The sequence below is a fragment of the Trichinella spiralis genome, assembly GCF_000181795.1.
Source record: "Trichinella spiralis strain ISS 195 chromosome Unknown Scfld4, whole genome shotgun sequence".
NCBI lineage: Eukaryota > Metazoa > Nematoda > Enoplea > Trichinellida > Trichinellidae > Trichinella > Trichinella spiralis.
In genome coordinates, this window is record NW_003526943.1 from 11,893,943 (window position 1) to 11,907,925 (window position 13,983).

At 28.5% G+C, this 13,983-nt stretch overlaps 4 protein-coding genes across 4 annotated transcripts; 3 read left to right on the forward strand and 1 right to left on the reverse strand.

The window, feature by feature from the left end:
* Positions 1-42: 42 nt before the first annotated feature.
* Tsp_06563 (hypothetical protein) lies at positions 43-958 on the forward strand. The gene is made up of 6 exons (XM_003378659.1): positions 43-113; positions 167-244; positions 299-422; positions 482-640; positions 703-822; positions 884-958. Exons 1-6 carry the CDS (start codon positions 43-45, stop codon positions 956-958), a joined length of 627 nt encoding a protein of 208 aa, XP_003378707.1.
* Positions 959-4,284: 3,326 nt separating this feature from the next.
* Tsp_06562 (conserved hypothetical protein) lies at positions 4,285-5,675 on the reverse strand. Its single transcript, XM_003378660.1, has 3 exons — positions 5,496-5,675; positions 4,654-4,695; positions 4,285-4,398 (listed from the first exon to the last, which is right to left on the reverse strand). The coding sequence occupies exons 1-3, from the start codon at positions 5,673-5,675 to the stop codon at positions 4,285-4,287; spliced, it is 336 nt and encodes a 111-aa protein (XP_003378708.1).
* Positions 5,676-6,208: 533 nt separating this feature from the next.
* Tsp_06561 (putative ATP-dependent RNA helicase Dbp73D) lies at positions 6,209-9,165 on the forward strand. The gene is made up of 5 exons (XM_003378661.1): positions 6,209-6,389; positions 6,517-6,563; positions 7,661-7,702; positions 8,232-8,363; positions 9,154-9,165. The coding sequence occupies exons 1-5, from the start codon at positions 6,209-6,211 to the stop codon at positions 9,163-9,165; spliced, it is 414 nt and encodes a 137-aa protein (XP_003378709.1).
* A 1,923-nt stretch (positions 9,166-11,088) lies between these two features.
* On the forward strand, positions 11,089-13,968 carry Tsp_06560 (photoreceptor-specific nuclear receptor). Its single transcript, XM_003378662.1, has 8 exons — positions 11,089-11,095; positions 11,687-12,170; positions 12,329-12,432; positions 12,539-12,970; positions 13,024-13,154; positions 13,291-13,537; positions 13,660-13,765; positions 13,836-13,968. The coding sequence occupies exons 1-8, from the start codon at positions 11,089-11,091 to the stop codon at positions 13,966-13,968; spliced, it is 1,644 nt and encodes a 547-aa protein (XP_003378710.1).
* The last annotated feature ends 15 nt before the right edge of the window (positions 13,969-13,983 follow it).

Sequence of the window (13,983 nt, forward strand, 5' to 3'; positions counted from 1 at the left end):
TTAACATGCATAAAAAATTGAAGGTTCTTGAAATATGAAAGAATGCAGTCCTTTATAAGCATATTGCCATTTACAGCAGCGTTAACACTGATCTGTTTGGAACTGCCTTCGATGTGAGTATTTCATTTTGTTTTCTTCTTTAGCAATGCTAATATTTGTTATTTAGTGATGCAGTTTATTCTACGCTAAAGAAAAATCCATCTGAAGAAATGTTACTTATCATACTTGCAAAAACTGCAGCATGGTAAGCAATATATGGTTCATCCCTATTCATTCTCATAATCAGAATAAGTTTTAGCTATTTCTTTGGTTTTCAAGGTTCTCTGATAACAGGATGTAAAGAAACCGCTTTACTATATTTCATGATTTTTTTAATTTATGTAAATTACCTGATTATTAATTACTGCCATGCATGTGATAAGGTGAGATGCTTGGTTCAGATGTTGTGTTGCTCATTATTTCTCATCTGAAATTATTTCAGGCCCGTGCAGTGCAAAGTTTTAAATTATGTTTTGCTGTATGTGCATGTTTTCAGTGCTTTCTTTTATTCAACTGGAAAAATCCAATTCTGATTTCAGCATTTAATATATATGCAACTGTATTCGTTGCTTTGAACGTCACATCTGCACTTTATAAAATAGTACTTTATATATGCTTTATGATAATTGACTCGATCCAGTAATGTTATTTTTCATTTTGCAGAAGAGAGCGATTGAAGAAAAATCAACGAAAAACTTTTCATTTTCAGAATGTAGTTTAAATTTAATTTTTAACTTGCAATTAGCCGTTTATTCATTTTTCAATAGTGAACTCAGCAGAACTGTAAGACTTTTACCAAATATTTCTTACTTGCTATTTGTAATATAATTTTTTGCATTTTTAGAGCATTTTCATGGTATATGTAGCAATTTATGCCTGTGCAATGCTCTTAATGCAACTTTATCCGCAATCAAACTAAACTGAATGCACAATATATGCAAACATTTAAGTACAACAACCCTTTATTCATAAAGCTTATTGAATGGCTGCTTATAATGGTTGCTGCACAGAATATTTACTTATTTCTAATCTTGTAAATTATCAGAATGCTATGAATTACTATTTTCTAAATTAATAAAATTAATATATCTAATAAATCATAAGCAATAAAACAGTGATTTATTTTCAGCACAGAGTTTAAGTATAACAAGAAGAAAATTAAAAATTAACTATAAAGTATCCATTTATTAGTTATAAAAAGCTATTTTTCAAAGATTGAAAATTTTTTTCAAAATATTCAGAATATGAATGTAATTTAAAACTGTAAATATATTAAATACAACTATCATCAGCACTGTCAAACAAGCTTACTAGTGCATTATAAATATATACATTCATCAAGTATAAACTGATGAATTGTATTTTGCTATTATACAAAAAATTAAAATACATGCTCTGTATGATACTTTAGGTTTCAGAAAAATATTCTACTAAAGTCTGAAGTTAAGTTGTTAATAATTTTAAGTTTAATTTACCAAAAAACTTTTACATCCTCATCCTACTGTCTACTATGTAAAAGCTCTAAATCAATAGTGCACCTAAAAGACTAAGAGCTTTTTTCAATTAAAAAAACTATTAAAATTATGATGCGCATATTTATGATTTTTTGCAGTAAAGTTAAACTTCTTAATTTTTGAATGTTCAAATTAATATATTTCATTTTATTTATGTTTTGATAAAGTTTACAAATAAAAGCATAAATTTAACTTTGATTGAAAATGGCACGTTATTAATTTAATTAAACGTTGTATTTTAATAAATTATTGTAAAATATTTTTCATATAGATAAGTACTAAAAATGCTATTATAGTTTAGTCTTTATTCATTGCATAATTACTATAAGAATTTATCATTTTTACCAGTTTTGAATGAAAAGAGCAACGTTGATGTTTAATCAGAAAACAGAAGTTCTGTCAATCTTTCATTGGTTGACTTCTGCTATTGTGATAGATGCCAATCTTTTACGAATGCTGTCATTTTGCTGTTGATAAAAATTATTAAACGCTGAGCTTTAAACGAATTGAAATAATTACATTCTCTACATTGCATTTTCAAAATTGATTCAGCACACTGCATAGAGATGTTTCAGTGTAACAAAGAATTTCTTTTTTTCTTTAAATTTTTATCAAATATTCATTAAACATTTCAAATTAAAATGTAAATGCAAATAATATGATGTTGAAAGAATTTAAGAAAAGTTAAAACATTTTCCGGGTAATTTTCACCTTATAAAATATGCACATGTATATAAGCAGTATAATAAATATTTCTTTTCACCATGATCAACGCAAGTTTTTTGAAAAGCATTTTTTAAAAATAAATTTTAAATGGTTTAGAGTAATTGAAACGGTGCAGATCATTAAAAAGAAAATTTGTTTCCTTTTATATTACATTAGTACATTACTAATGAATGACATACTATGATCTTATAAGAATAATTCAATTTAAAAAGAGAAAGAAAACTGAAAACACAAAGTTATAAATTAAATTTATTAAAATTGCAATAAGCATAAATGCAGAAATATCATAAATGATGACAGAATTCATTTTCTTACAGATGTTACATTGTGCAATATTCATTAATGTCCAACAGAAATTTAAACCATCTTGTTCAATTTTAAACTTATAAACTCATCATGGAAAATGTAAGCATTTCCAATTTTTATGTTCAAAGTAAGGAAAATTTTTGTTACATATTTTATTTTTACTAATTAATATGCTTACTGTTAAGAAGATAATGATAATTTGCAATAACTGTCTAAACAAATATCAGTACAGTTTGAATTATTATATATATATATATATATATATATATATATTAATAATAAATTTCTTTAAGTAACGACATTTACAATGCTGTTCAAGCATAATAATCTTTTGTCAGCAGATGTTTATTAAATTAAAAATGATAATCATATTATTTTCAAAAGTCCAGCTTTAAGATACAAATTCATCTACAAAATGGGTTCATTTTTTCTTTGGAAAATAAATAATTTCATTTATTAATGGACTATTTTAAAATGAGTTTGTACTTGTAAAATCTAAAATAAGCTAGAAAATTTTCAAATGAGTGAATTTATAAAGTTAATTACTGATAGTTTAATATTATTATAGCACCAGTAGAGGTGAATGTATGTAGCATCAAATGAATGCTGTGCTTCAATATATTTCAATAAAATTTTATATCATGCAGTTTATGACGCCACTTGAAGACTTATGGTTATTTATGATCAGCACTGTTTAACAAACGAATAAATTATTCGCGTGGCATTGTCTATGGACAGAGTTACAGTAAGGCACTTTAATCACAATCAGCTGCTATAAGTGAGAGAACGACAATCGAGGTGAGCTTGTTTAGGCGGTTCAGCTCTTTTATACTGACGCTTGATAATAGATTTTGTATAAAAGCCAAACCTGCGGGAAGTCGGCATGACAGCAAAACGGCTAGCCAGGCATTTGTAATTGACTGTTCAGAATATGGGATAAATTTCGATTTGTCTGATTCGCATCTTTTGCTTTGGTAATGTTGTCTTGAATTCGGTGAAATCATTCTCTTGGGATGGGCATCTTCAACCTCATAATCGTGTCCCTAATCCGATGCTAATTACTTGTGCAGGATCGTTGGTCAGATCAGGCTCACGACTCGATTTCTGATAAAGCGTTCAATTTAGTCAACCATTAATAAAATTTTGTCCAGAAAATTGGATGTTGGAAATTGTGCGTCAAAACTGTTACCACAGCAAAAGCGCGTCTGCTTTGCTTTCATGTGGCGATCAAATTCTCTTTCAACTTACAACCGGGCACAGATCGCCAAAAACGCCACGTCATTCTGATCATCGTAATTGCTTGGCAAATTGATTCTAGCTAGCTAGCAAGTGAAATTCATCCTTCATACAACAGCTCAGAGTAGCTGTACAAAAACTGAAGTGTAAAAAAATTATGCATACACACCCTTAAAAATACACACATACATGTGTGAGTATTTGCGCTTATGAGTGTATGCATATTCTGTTATAGTGCTCATAATACTATAAATTCCATTACAAAAATGAATAAGTGAACTTAAATTTGAAATTGATTTTTACTGTTAATATGAAATGCAATATTTAAATAATTATCTACTGTTGATTAAATTATATCAATGATTAACAACATTTTATTGCATGCAATTGAACCCATGTATGATTTTGCAAAATATAGTAGCTGATACTGAAATTGAGTTGTTTTATAACAAGAATATCTATTTTATAATATTTCAACTTTATCATGGCTTTTGTAATTATTGCCCTTGTAACCACTGACAAATAATAAATTAGTAATGATGACAATAAATCTTTGCTGATAAAGTTGTGTGAAATTCTAAAAAATATTTCGGTTTAATTATTTATATATTTGAGTAATCTTATAAAAAATATTTTGCTAAAAAAATGTGTTTTATATAAAAACGATATTCCTTTCAAAAAAATTTCATGATTAACAATTTATGATATATTCCATTTAAGCAAGATCGTGAAATGCAGAATATTTCATTTTAATATTGCACTTTAATTTTTTTATTTTCAAGTTCAAAAATTGTGTTCATTTTCTTAAATATAAATGTAAATTTATAAATACATTATAATTATTGTACTGTACGGTATAAGCGGTGCATGTAACCTAATAAAATTCGAGCAAAATAAAAGTTACCATATGAATTATTAGATTAAAAAAGGCAAATTAAATTATTATCAAAACAATTAAAGAACATCCTTATACTTTTCATTATTATTTCCTTTATAAAATGAATAAAAATAGTTTCCAGTTGATTCCCTTCTACTTGTTTCATCTTTTTTTAATACTTTAATTTTAAAGTAACAGTTAAATTCGCATGCTCTTTATAAAATGGAGAAAATGTTTTCAAGCTTCTATTAAAATGTATTACATCGTCATTGTTTTCTTGTTTCAGAAATGATTAATTTTTATTGTACAAAGTATTTTATTAAAGTTTGCTGAAATTAATCAAAGTGAAATTTATCAAATAATTTTCAGCGTTTTAAAGTAAATGCTGAACATTTCATTTATAATTATAAATAAGTAGAGTTATGGAAATAAAATTATATTTAATAAAGTAAAATTTCAGTAAATTAATTTATACTGAACTGATAGAATAGTTTGAATTGCATTATTAATCATAAAATTATTATAAATATGCATTTTTAAATAAAATTTTCAATTTTTGAGCATTAATAATGTTATTAATCTATTTACATTCCACATTCAGTAAGAGTTGAAGATGTTTCACTGGTTATGTAACTGTCTCAAATGCAGTTTATTTCTGAAAGATATCAAGCTTGAATCAACGTTGAAATTAGGCAGAAAAAGTTTTCCAACAAACTTATTTCAACATTAAATGAAAAACAGATTTAGATTGTACATTTTGAAATAGATAACAAAAAGAAGCGAATAAAGTTAGTTACTGCTATTGAAAGTAAAGAAAAGCATAGCTGAGATGTGCATTTTGTATGTTTTTGATGATTAGTAGCTTTATCATGGCTATTATTGGCACCATATTGAGCATGGTTGGTCGCAGGTGGCCAAAATGTGTGGTTAAATTGAAATGTTTTGAGATGCAAATCAGAAAACAAAAAGTTCCTCATAGATGAAAGTGACAAGTGCCTTGCAGAATGATTGGATGTGGGCGGTGGAGGAAATTCAATTCAGTCGTTTGGTTCTGAATCGAATTAACACTTTATCCCACAGCGTTCCATAAACAATCATTGTTTTTCACACTGGCTGATCAGATAGCGAATACACTGGTGCTGCGGTAGGAAATCGAAAGATTGTCGAATGAATATATTATATAAGGCTTTGCTTTGCTTGCGAAAAAGGCGGAGTTAAGCTCCATTTCATTTCTACCAATCAGATGTAGCGTTGAAAGCGATCGACACCGAATTACTGCCACTGGTCAATGAGCTTAAATTAACAGGTCAGCGCAGACTAAGAAAAGCCATATCATACAGTAAAGCGAACAAGCAAAAACTAATCTTTAAACGTGCATTTGATTTCTCAGCTTTTACTTTTTCTACCATATCCATTCATTCATACTGTTATTACAATTGTTAAAATCTTCCAAAACAAAATTCGCTCTGTTAAACCTACTAAATTCGCCTACTAGAATACTTCACATCCAATGGATGAAAAATTGGCTGAAAACTTAGATCAACAGTTGGAAGAAGCTTCTCCAAGTAAAGATACCGTTTCTTTGGAGCAAATGCCATCAAATCAAAGAATCATTGGAGGTGATGATGAAACAACAAACAAAACCAAGCTCACCCTACCTATTCACAACTCTTCAGATTCTGATAAAATAGGTAAAAATTACTTTTTAAATAATAATTTCAGATATTTCATTATGTATTTCATTTTAATTAAGAAATTTTTTTACTTGTATTTTTTGTATAAAAATAATATCTGTTTGTTTTTTATGATATATTTTAGTAGATGAATATTTTTGCAATGATTTCAGTAGAATTTCTGAAGTAGAAGTAATTTGCATAGAAAAATGTTTTTTTCACATTTGCGAACAATAATTATTGCATTTATTTATCGCTGTAATAACAAGTTTGTACGAATAATAGTATTATTGTCATAGCAAAAAATAAGAAAAATAATATCTTGAAACATTAATTAAATGTATACTGTATTATTATTCCAGACGTTTTTTAAAGTTCAGAGTTGCATTTTTAATGGAAAAATGACGAATATTGTCGCACCTGTTATTTGAATGCATTAGTTATGTTTTTTTCTTCATTTCATACTCATGAATACGTATGAAAAATATCTATACCAATTCAAGATATAGCGTAAAGGTATGATTTCCATTCATATTTCATACAGTAGAGTGTTGACAACATATGGTGATAAGTCTTTATTGCACCATTGTTTTGTTGAGATGAAAAATATTCCATGAGCAGAGCATAAAGTGTTCAGATTTCATAATAATTGCGTTTCAGTTAATTGCTGTTCATAATGTGTGAACGTCATTTCAACAAAAAGACATTTTTATTTACACATTATATTTCACATGCTTAAAAAATAGAGCAAATAAACTGATGTGAAATTTGACAACGAATGCAATTTGTCTAGCAATCACTTTTGTATAGCTCAATGAAATTACATCATATTTTAATTATTTTAATATTTAATAAGAAATATGAATGGAAAAAACAGTTTCTATTTTGAAATTAAGATATCATTTCAAACTGCTCCATAACAATGGAAACTGATATTAGAAAGTGTTTTGCTAGTGCTGTCAATTGGAAATGCAATTGCAGCTGTCAGTTTAACTGTAAGTCAAAATTTTCACAAGTTTTGGAAAGTTGGAGAAGTTATGAACAACAGTTAGCATAAAAGCTGAAAATTATAATTCATAATTCATTCTGCTTAAATGTTTTATAACAGTTGCTTCAAAGTGGATGATTTAAAAAATGAGCAAGTATAAGTAAACATAACATAACATGACATGCAATACCACGTATTTCATTTCATTATAGAATAAATGTACTAAATGTGAATTAATTTTTATTTTTTCATTTTTATTTTAAGTGTAATTGATTTATTTGTCAAATTAATGACTTGTTAGGATAACAGATCATGTGCCTGCAACTTATCATTTGCTTCTATTGTAAGAATAATGTTAATGCATCATTTGAAGACAATGATTAAATTCATATAAATTCTAAATCAGAATATGTTGTGATCATCATTATCATATCTTTATTTTCCTGCTTATTGATTCAAAGAGACAATACGACTGATAATTTTGCTAATACTAGATTTACAAATACAAAATAAGAGACTAACCTGAACTGCAATGTTTTTATATATCATCACCACAAAATTTCAGAATGTGAGTAAGTATTAACTTATATAAACTTATTTTTAAGATATCACTTGCACAATTTTGATAATTACATTTCTTCATATTTAATTATAAAAGGATTTATATATTTATATAAATATATTTATTCACATATTTATTTTCATTTGCATCTTGCAATATTTTGCAAAAGCTTATTATGATAATTATGTAAATTTTACCTTTGAATTATTAAATTTAGCTATAAAATACAACATTGCATATATACATTGCTTTAATTAGAATATTACATGCTAAATAGTAATAGTACAATTCGGTTTCTTATTCTTTAAAGTTTACTATGCATGTACGTGCACTTCTACCAGCATACAGTCGCACGGCTTGCTTATCAACGCTTAATTTAAAAATTTTAAAGCATATACATTTGAGTAGTGCTTTAAAAGCTGCAGCGTCAAGAATTTTCAAAGTTTTGATTTATAAAAAAATTTAAATTGCCAATTGAAAATCAAATACGCAAAAATAAAGTCCTATAAAGTTGTGAAAATGCAAAATTTAACATAAAATATATTTAAAAGTAAGCTTTTGGAAGAAATGACAATTGCCTAAATAAATTTGAAAAGATATGTCCTACCGTAGCATAATTTTTGCATTGTATTACAAATGTTTTATCCAAAATTAATATCAAATTCAATAATGCGCAGCGTGTTTTTAAAGTGAATAGTTCTGGTTATAAAAATTCGAAAATTGCAGAAACTGTTTTTTGATTAGATTAGATTAAATTATACTTGCAGTGTGCAAAAGTTTAGTTGCAGTCCAGAATTATCTTAAGTTTATTAAATTTAAAAATGAAAAAAGTAAATCATTTATTAAATTTATATTTAATGTGAAAGAATATTTGTAAGAAACCAATCAGATGGATTGCAAGAAAATTATCAAAAGAAGTAAGAATAAGTACAGTTTTGGTATATTATTTAAAAGTATAAAAAAAATTTTTCTACAATAATTTATTCAAGATCATAAGCTTGTGCAACTTATAAACAAAAACAGTGATAAAATATATTTTCATTGCATGTTACTCAGAATAAGCTGTATAATTGTCTTGAGAAGCATTAAATTTGTTGAATTATTCTCCACTTATTTTTCCAATTATGAAAACTCAGTTAGGAAAGTGGGTAATAAACATATAAATATATAATAAATGAAAAGACTGAAATTCATCTTAGTTCAAAAATAAATATTTAAATAAAATATTCCAGCAGATGCGATAACAGTAAAGTTTGGTTGAAATTTATAATTTTAAATATTAAAATGCAATAGATTGGATAGAATAAAAAAACAATTTTTATTGATATTTTTAATTTCTGAATTTTACCCTTACTTCAAAGAGAAATAAATGCTTTGAAAGATTAAGCATATTTTGTTTGAATTGTAGTTGAAAAGTGAAAATTAATAATTGTGCTTTGCATTTTGTTCATGCCCACACTTAAGCCGGATTTGATTGAAATCGAGCGATCATGATCACCTGCTTTGGACAAACTAGAGGGATACTTTGTGCACCAATCTCCGACTGAGAGCAAAATTATTGTTTGCAGCAGGGGATTAAAGGCTATTCTTGGCTTGTAACCGTTCGTGCGCAAAGGCAATTGCTTTTCTGAGCAACCAATTCTCGAATATATTCAAACGTTGCATAATCTGTACAAAATCATATATTGATAGTTGACATTTATCTCTTTAATATGCTTCTCTACTGAAAAGTTGATTTTCAAGCTGTGCCGTTTGCAGTATTTTCCAAAATTATGCCAACAATTTGCTACTTTTTAAATTATTCTTATTATAGCTTTATTAATAATTTTTTTACTCACTGATGAGTAAATATTTTATGACAATAAATGAAATAAAATTTGAAATCACTTCTGTGCATCCTACTGAAGTTAAACTTGCAGATAGCATGATTATTAAAAAATATTTAATCACTAATATAGCCGCAAATCAAATAGATTGATCCGCAAAACAATGCTACATTCGAAATCTGCCCCTGACTTGTGAATTGCAAATTGGAAAATAATTTCCAATTTTATTTTACTAAATTTGGAAATTACATTTATAAATATTTTAAATATGAAAAATCTAAATAAACATACAAAAAGAATTATATATTGCTTTTTGATGTCATGTTTACAGTTAGTAAATAAAATTGTCTTCGTCGTATGTAATTTGATGAGATTGCATGGAAAAGGAAATTGCAATCTATTTAGAAGAGCATGATCTGAATACGTCTCTGCAATAAGTGATTTTTCAATTTTGTCTTTTTACATATATTATTGAATATTGTTTTCTGCATTTTAATCATCATCGTTTATTTACCAAGAAAAGATGGCCGAGGGATGAATTAAATTTACGAACAACGATGTTTGCTTACCAACATACGTAACGGCATACAACAAAAATTCCATTTGCCGCACAAACAGTCATTTTTCAACGCTTCATAACGAATGGTTAACAATATTGCATTAATTACTTTCTACTGCTTGCACCACTGCTGGCAGGTTTAAAAGATATTCCATTTTTCACTTTTCCCTTTCTCTTCATAAATGATAATCACGGGTAACATTCTATTTACTATTTGTTATTTATCAAATTTTTTACTTTATCATTTTTGACTTTCCAATACAATTAATTGGAAAAAGTTTTTCAAAGTTTATGCTTTTTGATCTGCTATTCATCATTTTGATTTCTCATTTTGTGAGTTCTCATCTCATTTCTAAACCAAATTATCTTTCATTGAATAATAATTCGTTGAAAAAAATTTGCTTTATTTCAAATTTATATGATTATATATATTTATCTTTTTTTGATCATGTATAACTTTATTAAAATTTTAAACAATTTTTATTCTTTAAAAGTTTTTTTAAATGTAAATTTCAAACACGGTTATCATTATTCTTTCATTTCTTCGCATTATTAAACAATCTGATAAATAATAATCATAATAAATATTAAAAAGTTCTTTTATTTAATTTTTTTTTCATAATAAGCAAGTTAAATGTCAAATTCAACTAATTTTTACAGTAATGATAAACAAATCTTTTTATAATCGAATCACATTTTAGCAGTTAATAATTTGCACATGGAAAAAGCAAACAAAACGTAAATATTCACTAATAGAAAATGTAAGAGCAAATTATAAAATAATGTTTGGTTTTTTCTTCAGAACGGTGAACAAACATTTATATCACAGATACAGACTGTCACTGACATGCGTAGTATGCAATAAAATGAATTCGAATATTCAGCAAATAATATTTCCCTTCTTGTACTCCAATTCCAGTTATGCAAACGTTGACTGAAAGAACTATTTCAAATATTGCATTTTTCACTAATTTATTTTTTAAATTAAAATTAAAAATTCGTCTTTAATGCATTTCAGTTATATATATGTATATAATATGGAATAGAATAACAAACTGGCGGAAATGAATGTTTATCTGTTGTAGGACCATCGCACAAATGCACATACAGTTTTTTCTCATTTATGTTAAGGTGAATTAGATTTTACTTTAAAATATAATTAATTTGGTAAAATTAAATAATTAAATTGTGGGATTGAGTTTTATAACATATAAGTGAAAAAAGTTGCTTGTTTTCATTTCTGTAATACAAATATGTCAAATATATTATGTCATATATAAAAAATGATGTTGTATAATTAAATTTTCCAATTGATTTTATGAATGGAAAAGCAAAACATCTCAAGTATGAAATATGAATTTTTTTTCTTTTCATTTTCAGAAACGTTTGTTGAAGAGAACAACGACAACAGCAGCAAAAAGTCAAATATCAGAGGTGTGGAAAATTCCAAATCTTCTTATTGCAAAACCACCGGACATATTCCTTTGAATTACATGAGTCCGAGCGCATTTTCACCATTGCCACTGCCTTCGAACTCATTTCCAACTTCTTTTCTCAGCACAAACTTTGGATCCACTGTTCACACGGTCAGAGAATTGGTCAGAAGTTCCAAAACGGCTTCCGAAAGTCAGATGGAATCTCCACTTGGAACAATGATCATCCAACCTACTCCTGGAACAATTGTCAATCATACGTATTCCGCTTTTAAAACAAACACCAGCTCTTCTTCTGAAAGGAAATCTTCTCCACTACTTGTTTGTTCTGTCTGCGGCGACGCATCATCAGGAAAACATTATGGAATATTGGCATGCAACGGATGTTCTGGATTTTTCAAACGTAGTGTTCGTCGTAAGCTTATTTACAGGTAAGCGAATAAAATCAGCAACTACAACAATAACAACAATGTTTTTTTCCTTTATCAAGTTAATTAAGTTGATTTAAAAATTTTCCAGTTTCATAAATCATAATTTGTTGTTATTATTATTATTTAAAAAATAAAATTCGATTTGAAATTGTTTTCAGATGTCAAGCTGGAACGGGAAGTTGTTTAGTAGATAAAACTCATCGCAACCAATGCCAAGCATGTAGATTGAAAAAATGCATCGAAATGGGAATGAACAAAGATGGTAAATTGGATTTTTTGTCCAATCAAATAAATTAACAATAATATTATCAATTCAAATGTACAATAATGATGAGATTTAATTCGATTTGTTTGCAAAAGTTTAGCAGTTCAAAACGAGCGTCAGCCACGTAATACGGCTACTGTGCAACCTACGATGGAGATGAGCATGGGTCTGATGGCCAACGAAAGAGCTTTACGTGAATACGCGAATGCGGTGTCAGCCGCATTCAGCGGAGGATCGACAGTCGCGATTGCCCCCACCCTTTGCTCTGCTTACTTCATGCCGCCTACGTCGACCCCGTGCACTGGTGATCTGCTTGTCAGCGTAGTTGGACCAAATCGTCCAGAGTTTGCTGTAAATTCGATCTCAAATGACCGTGCAACAAGTGCAAAGACAAAATTTGCAACAAATTTACCAAATGCAGAATTGATACCCCAGACGACAGATACAATTCGCCAAATCGGCAACGTCAACTCTGACGATACAGCGGATGTTGATCGCAGTGGCAATGCTGAATCCGGTGATTGTAAATCTGCAGGTAATTTCAATTCTTTTCTACTTTTTAAATTATGGAAACAGACAAATTTGCAGAAAATGACTTAAATTATGCCACTTCTCCTGTACAAGATTCCGTTTATGAGACTTCCATGAGATTGTTGCTCATGGTCGTCAAATGGGCTAAGAGCTTACCTTCGTTCATGGCACTTTCGTTTCGAGATCAGGTGAAAATATAGAAACAGTTGTGGTGTTTTTTTTGTAAAATTTGTACAACAGAGCCAAAATATACGCTTCCAGTTTAGAAATGCATTGTATAATTACTATTTGACTTTGATTTGAATGAAATGAATCCATTATCAGGTGATTCTTCTGGAAGAAAGTTGGAGCGATTTATTTCTACTCACACTTTACCAGTGGTCAATGCCGATGGGAAGTTCAGCTCTGCTATCCCATTCGAGCTTTGTACAATTTGCCGGAGGCATCAATTCCAATATTTTCCGCCCATCTGATTTGAGATATTTGCAAGATTTGCTCGCGCGATTCAGAAGCTGCGCTCTCGATCCTGCAGAATTTGTCTGCTTAAAAGCGATTGCACTTTTTCGACCGGGTAAGAAAGAAGAATAAAAAAAAATAATCGTAATCATTAACGTTCATTAATAAACGTTTGAAAGTAATTTCAAAAATAAACACGACAGTGAAATGATTTGAAAAAAATTTAACTTGCTTCAGAAGCGCGAGGTTTAAAAGACCCCGCACAAATTGAACTTCTCCAAGATCAAGCGCAGTACATGCTCATCCAGCACACTCAGATCAGTCAACCAAATCCAGCTCAACGGTATGTAGATGGTTATTTGTTATTGGAAATAAACAATAATAATTAAATTGAATTGAATCGCGCTTTTCAGATTCGGAAGGTTGCTGTTAATGCTTCCCCTGTTGCGCACAGTCGGCACTGAGAAGATTGAAATTCTCTTCTTCAACCACGGCATACGATGCATGCAGATGGAAAAAATATTATGCGACATGTACAAAAGTTGAACAACAACATCGTAG

Bases quoted from the DNA above. Each gene is read 5' to 3' on its own strand.
- Tsp_06562 (XM_003378660.1), bottom strand. From the start codon at position 5,675: ATGAGGAACTTTTTGTTTTCTGATTTGCATCTCAAAACATTTCAATTT. The intron at 4,696-5,495 runs GTAACTAACTTT...GAATTTTATTAG, and splicing joins TTTCTTTACTTTCAATAGCA to GTTACATGCACCGCTTATAC. The intron at 4,399-4,653 runs GTATTTATAAAT...AATATTTTTTAG, and splicing joins TACAGTACAATAATTATAAT to AATTTCACACAACTTTATCA.
- Tsp_06563 (XM_003378659.1), top strand. From the start codon at position 43: ATGCAGTCCTTTATAAGCATATTGCCATTTACAGCAGCGTTAACACTG. The intron at 245-298 runs GTAAGCAATATA...AATAAGTTTTAG, and splicing joins CTTGCAAAAACTGCAGCATG to CTATTTCTTTGGTTTTCAAG. The intron at 423-481 runs GTGAGATGCTTG...AAATTATTTCAG, and splicing joins ACTGCCATGCATGTGATAAG to GCCCGTGCAGTGCAAAGTTT.
- Tsp_06561 (XM_003378661.1), top strand. From the start codon at position 6,209: ATGGATGAAAAATTGGCTGAAAACTTAGATCAACAGTTGGAAGAAGCT. The intron at 6,390-6,516 runs GTAAAAATTACT...GATATATTTTAG, and splicing joins TTCAGATTCTGATAAAATAG to TAGATGAATATTTTTGCAAT. The intron at 7,703-8,231 runs GTAAGAATAATG...TATTCTTTAAAG, and splicing joins ACTTATCATTTGCTTCTATT to TTTACTATGCATGTACGTGC.
- Tsp_06560 (XM_003378662.1), top strand. The intron at 12,171-12,328 runs GTAAGCGAATAA...AATTGTTTTCAG, and splicing joins CGTCGTAAGCTTATTTACAG to ATGTCAAGCTGGAACGGGAA. The intron at 13,766-13,835 runs GTATGTAGATGG...CGCGCTTTTCAG, and splicing joins CAACCAAATCCAGCTCAACG to ATTCGGAAGGTTGCTGTTAA.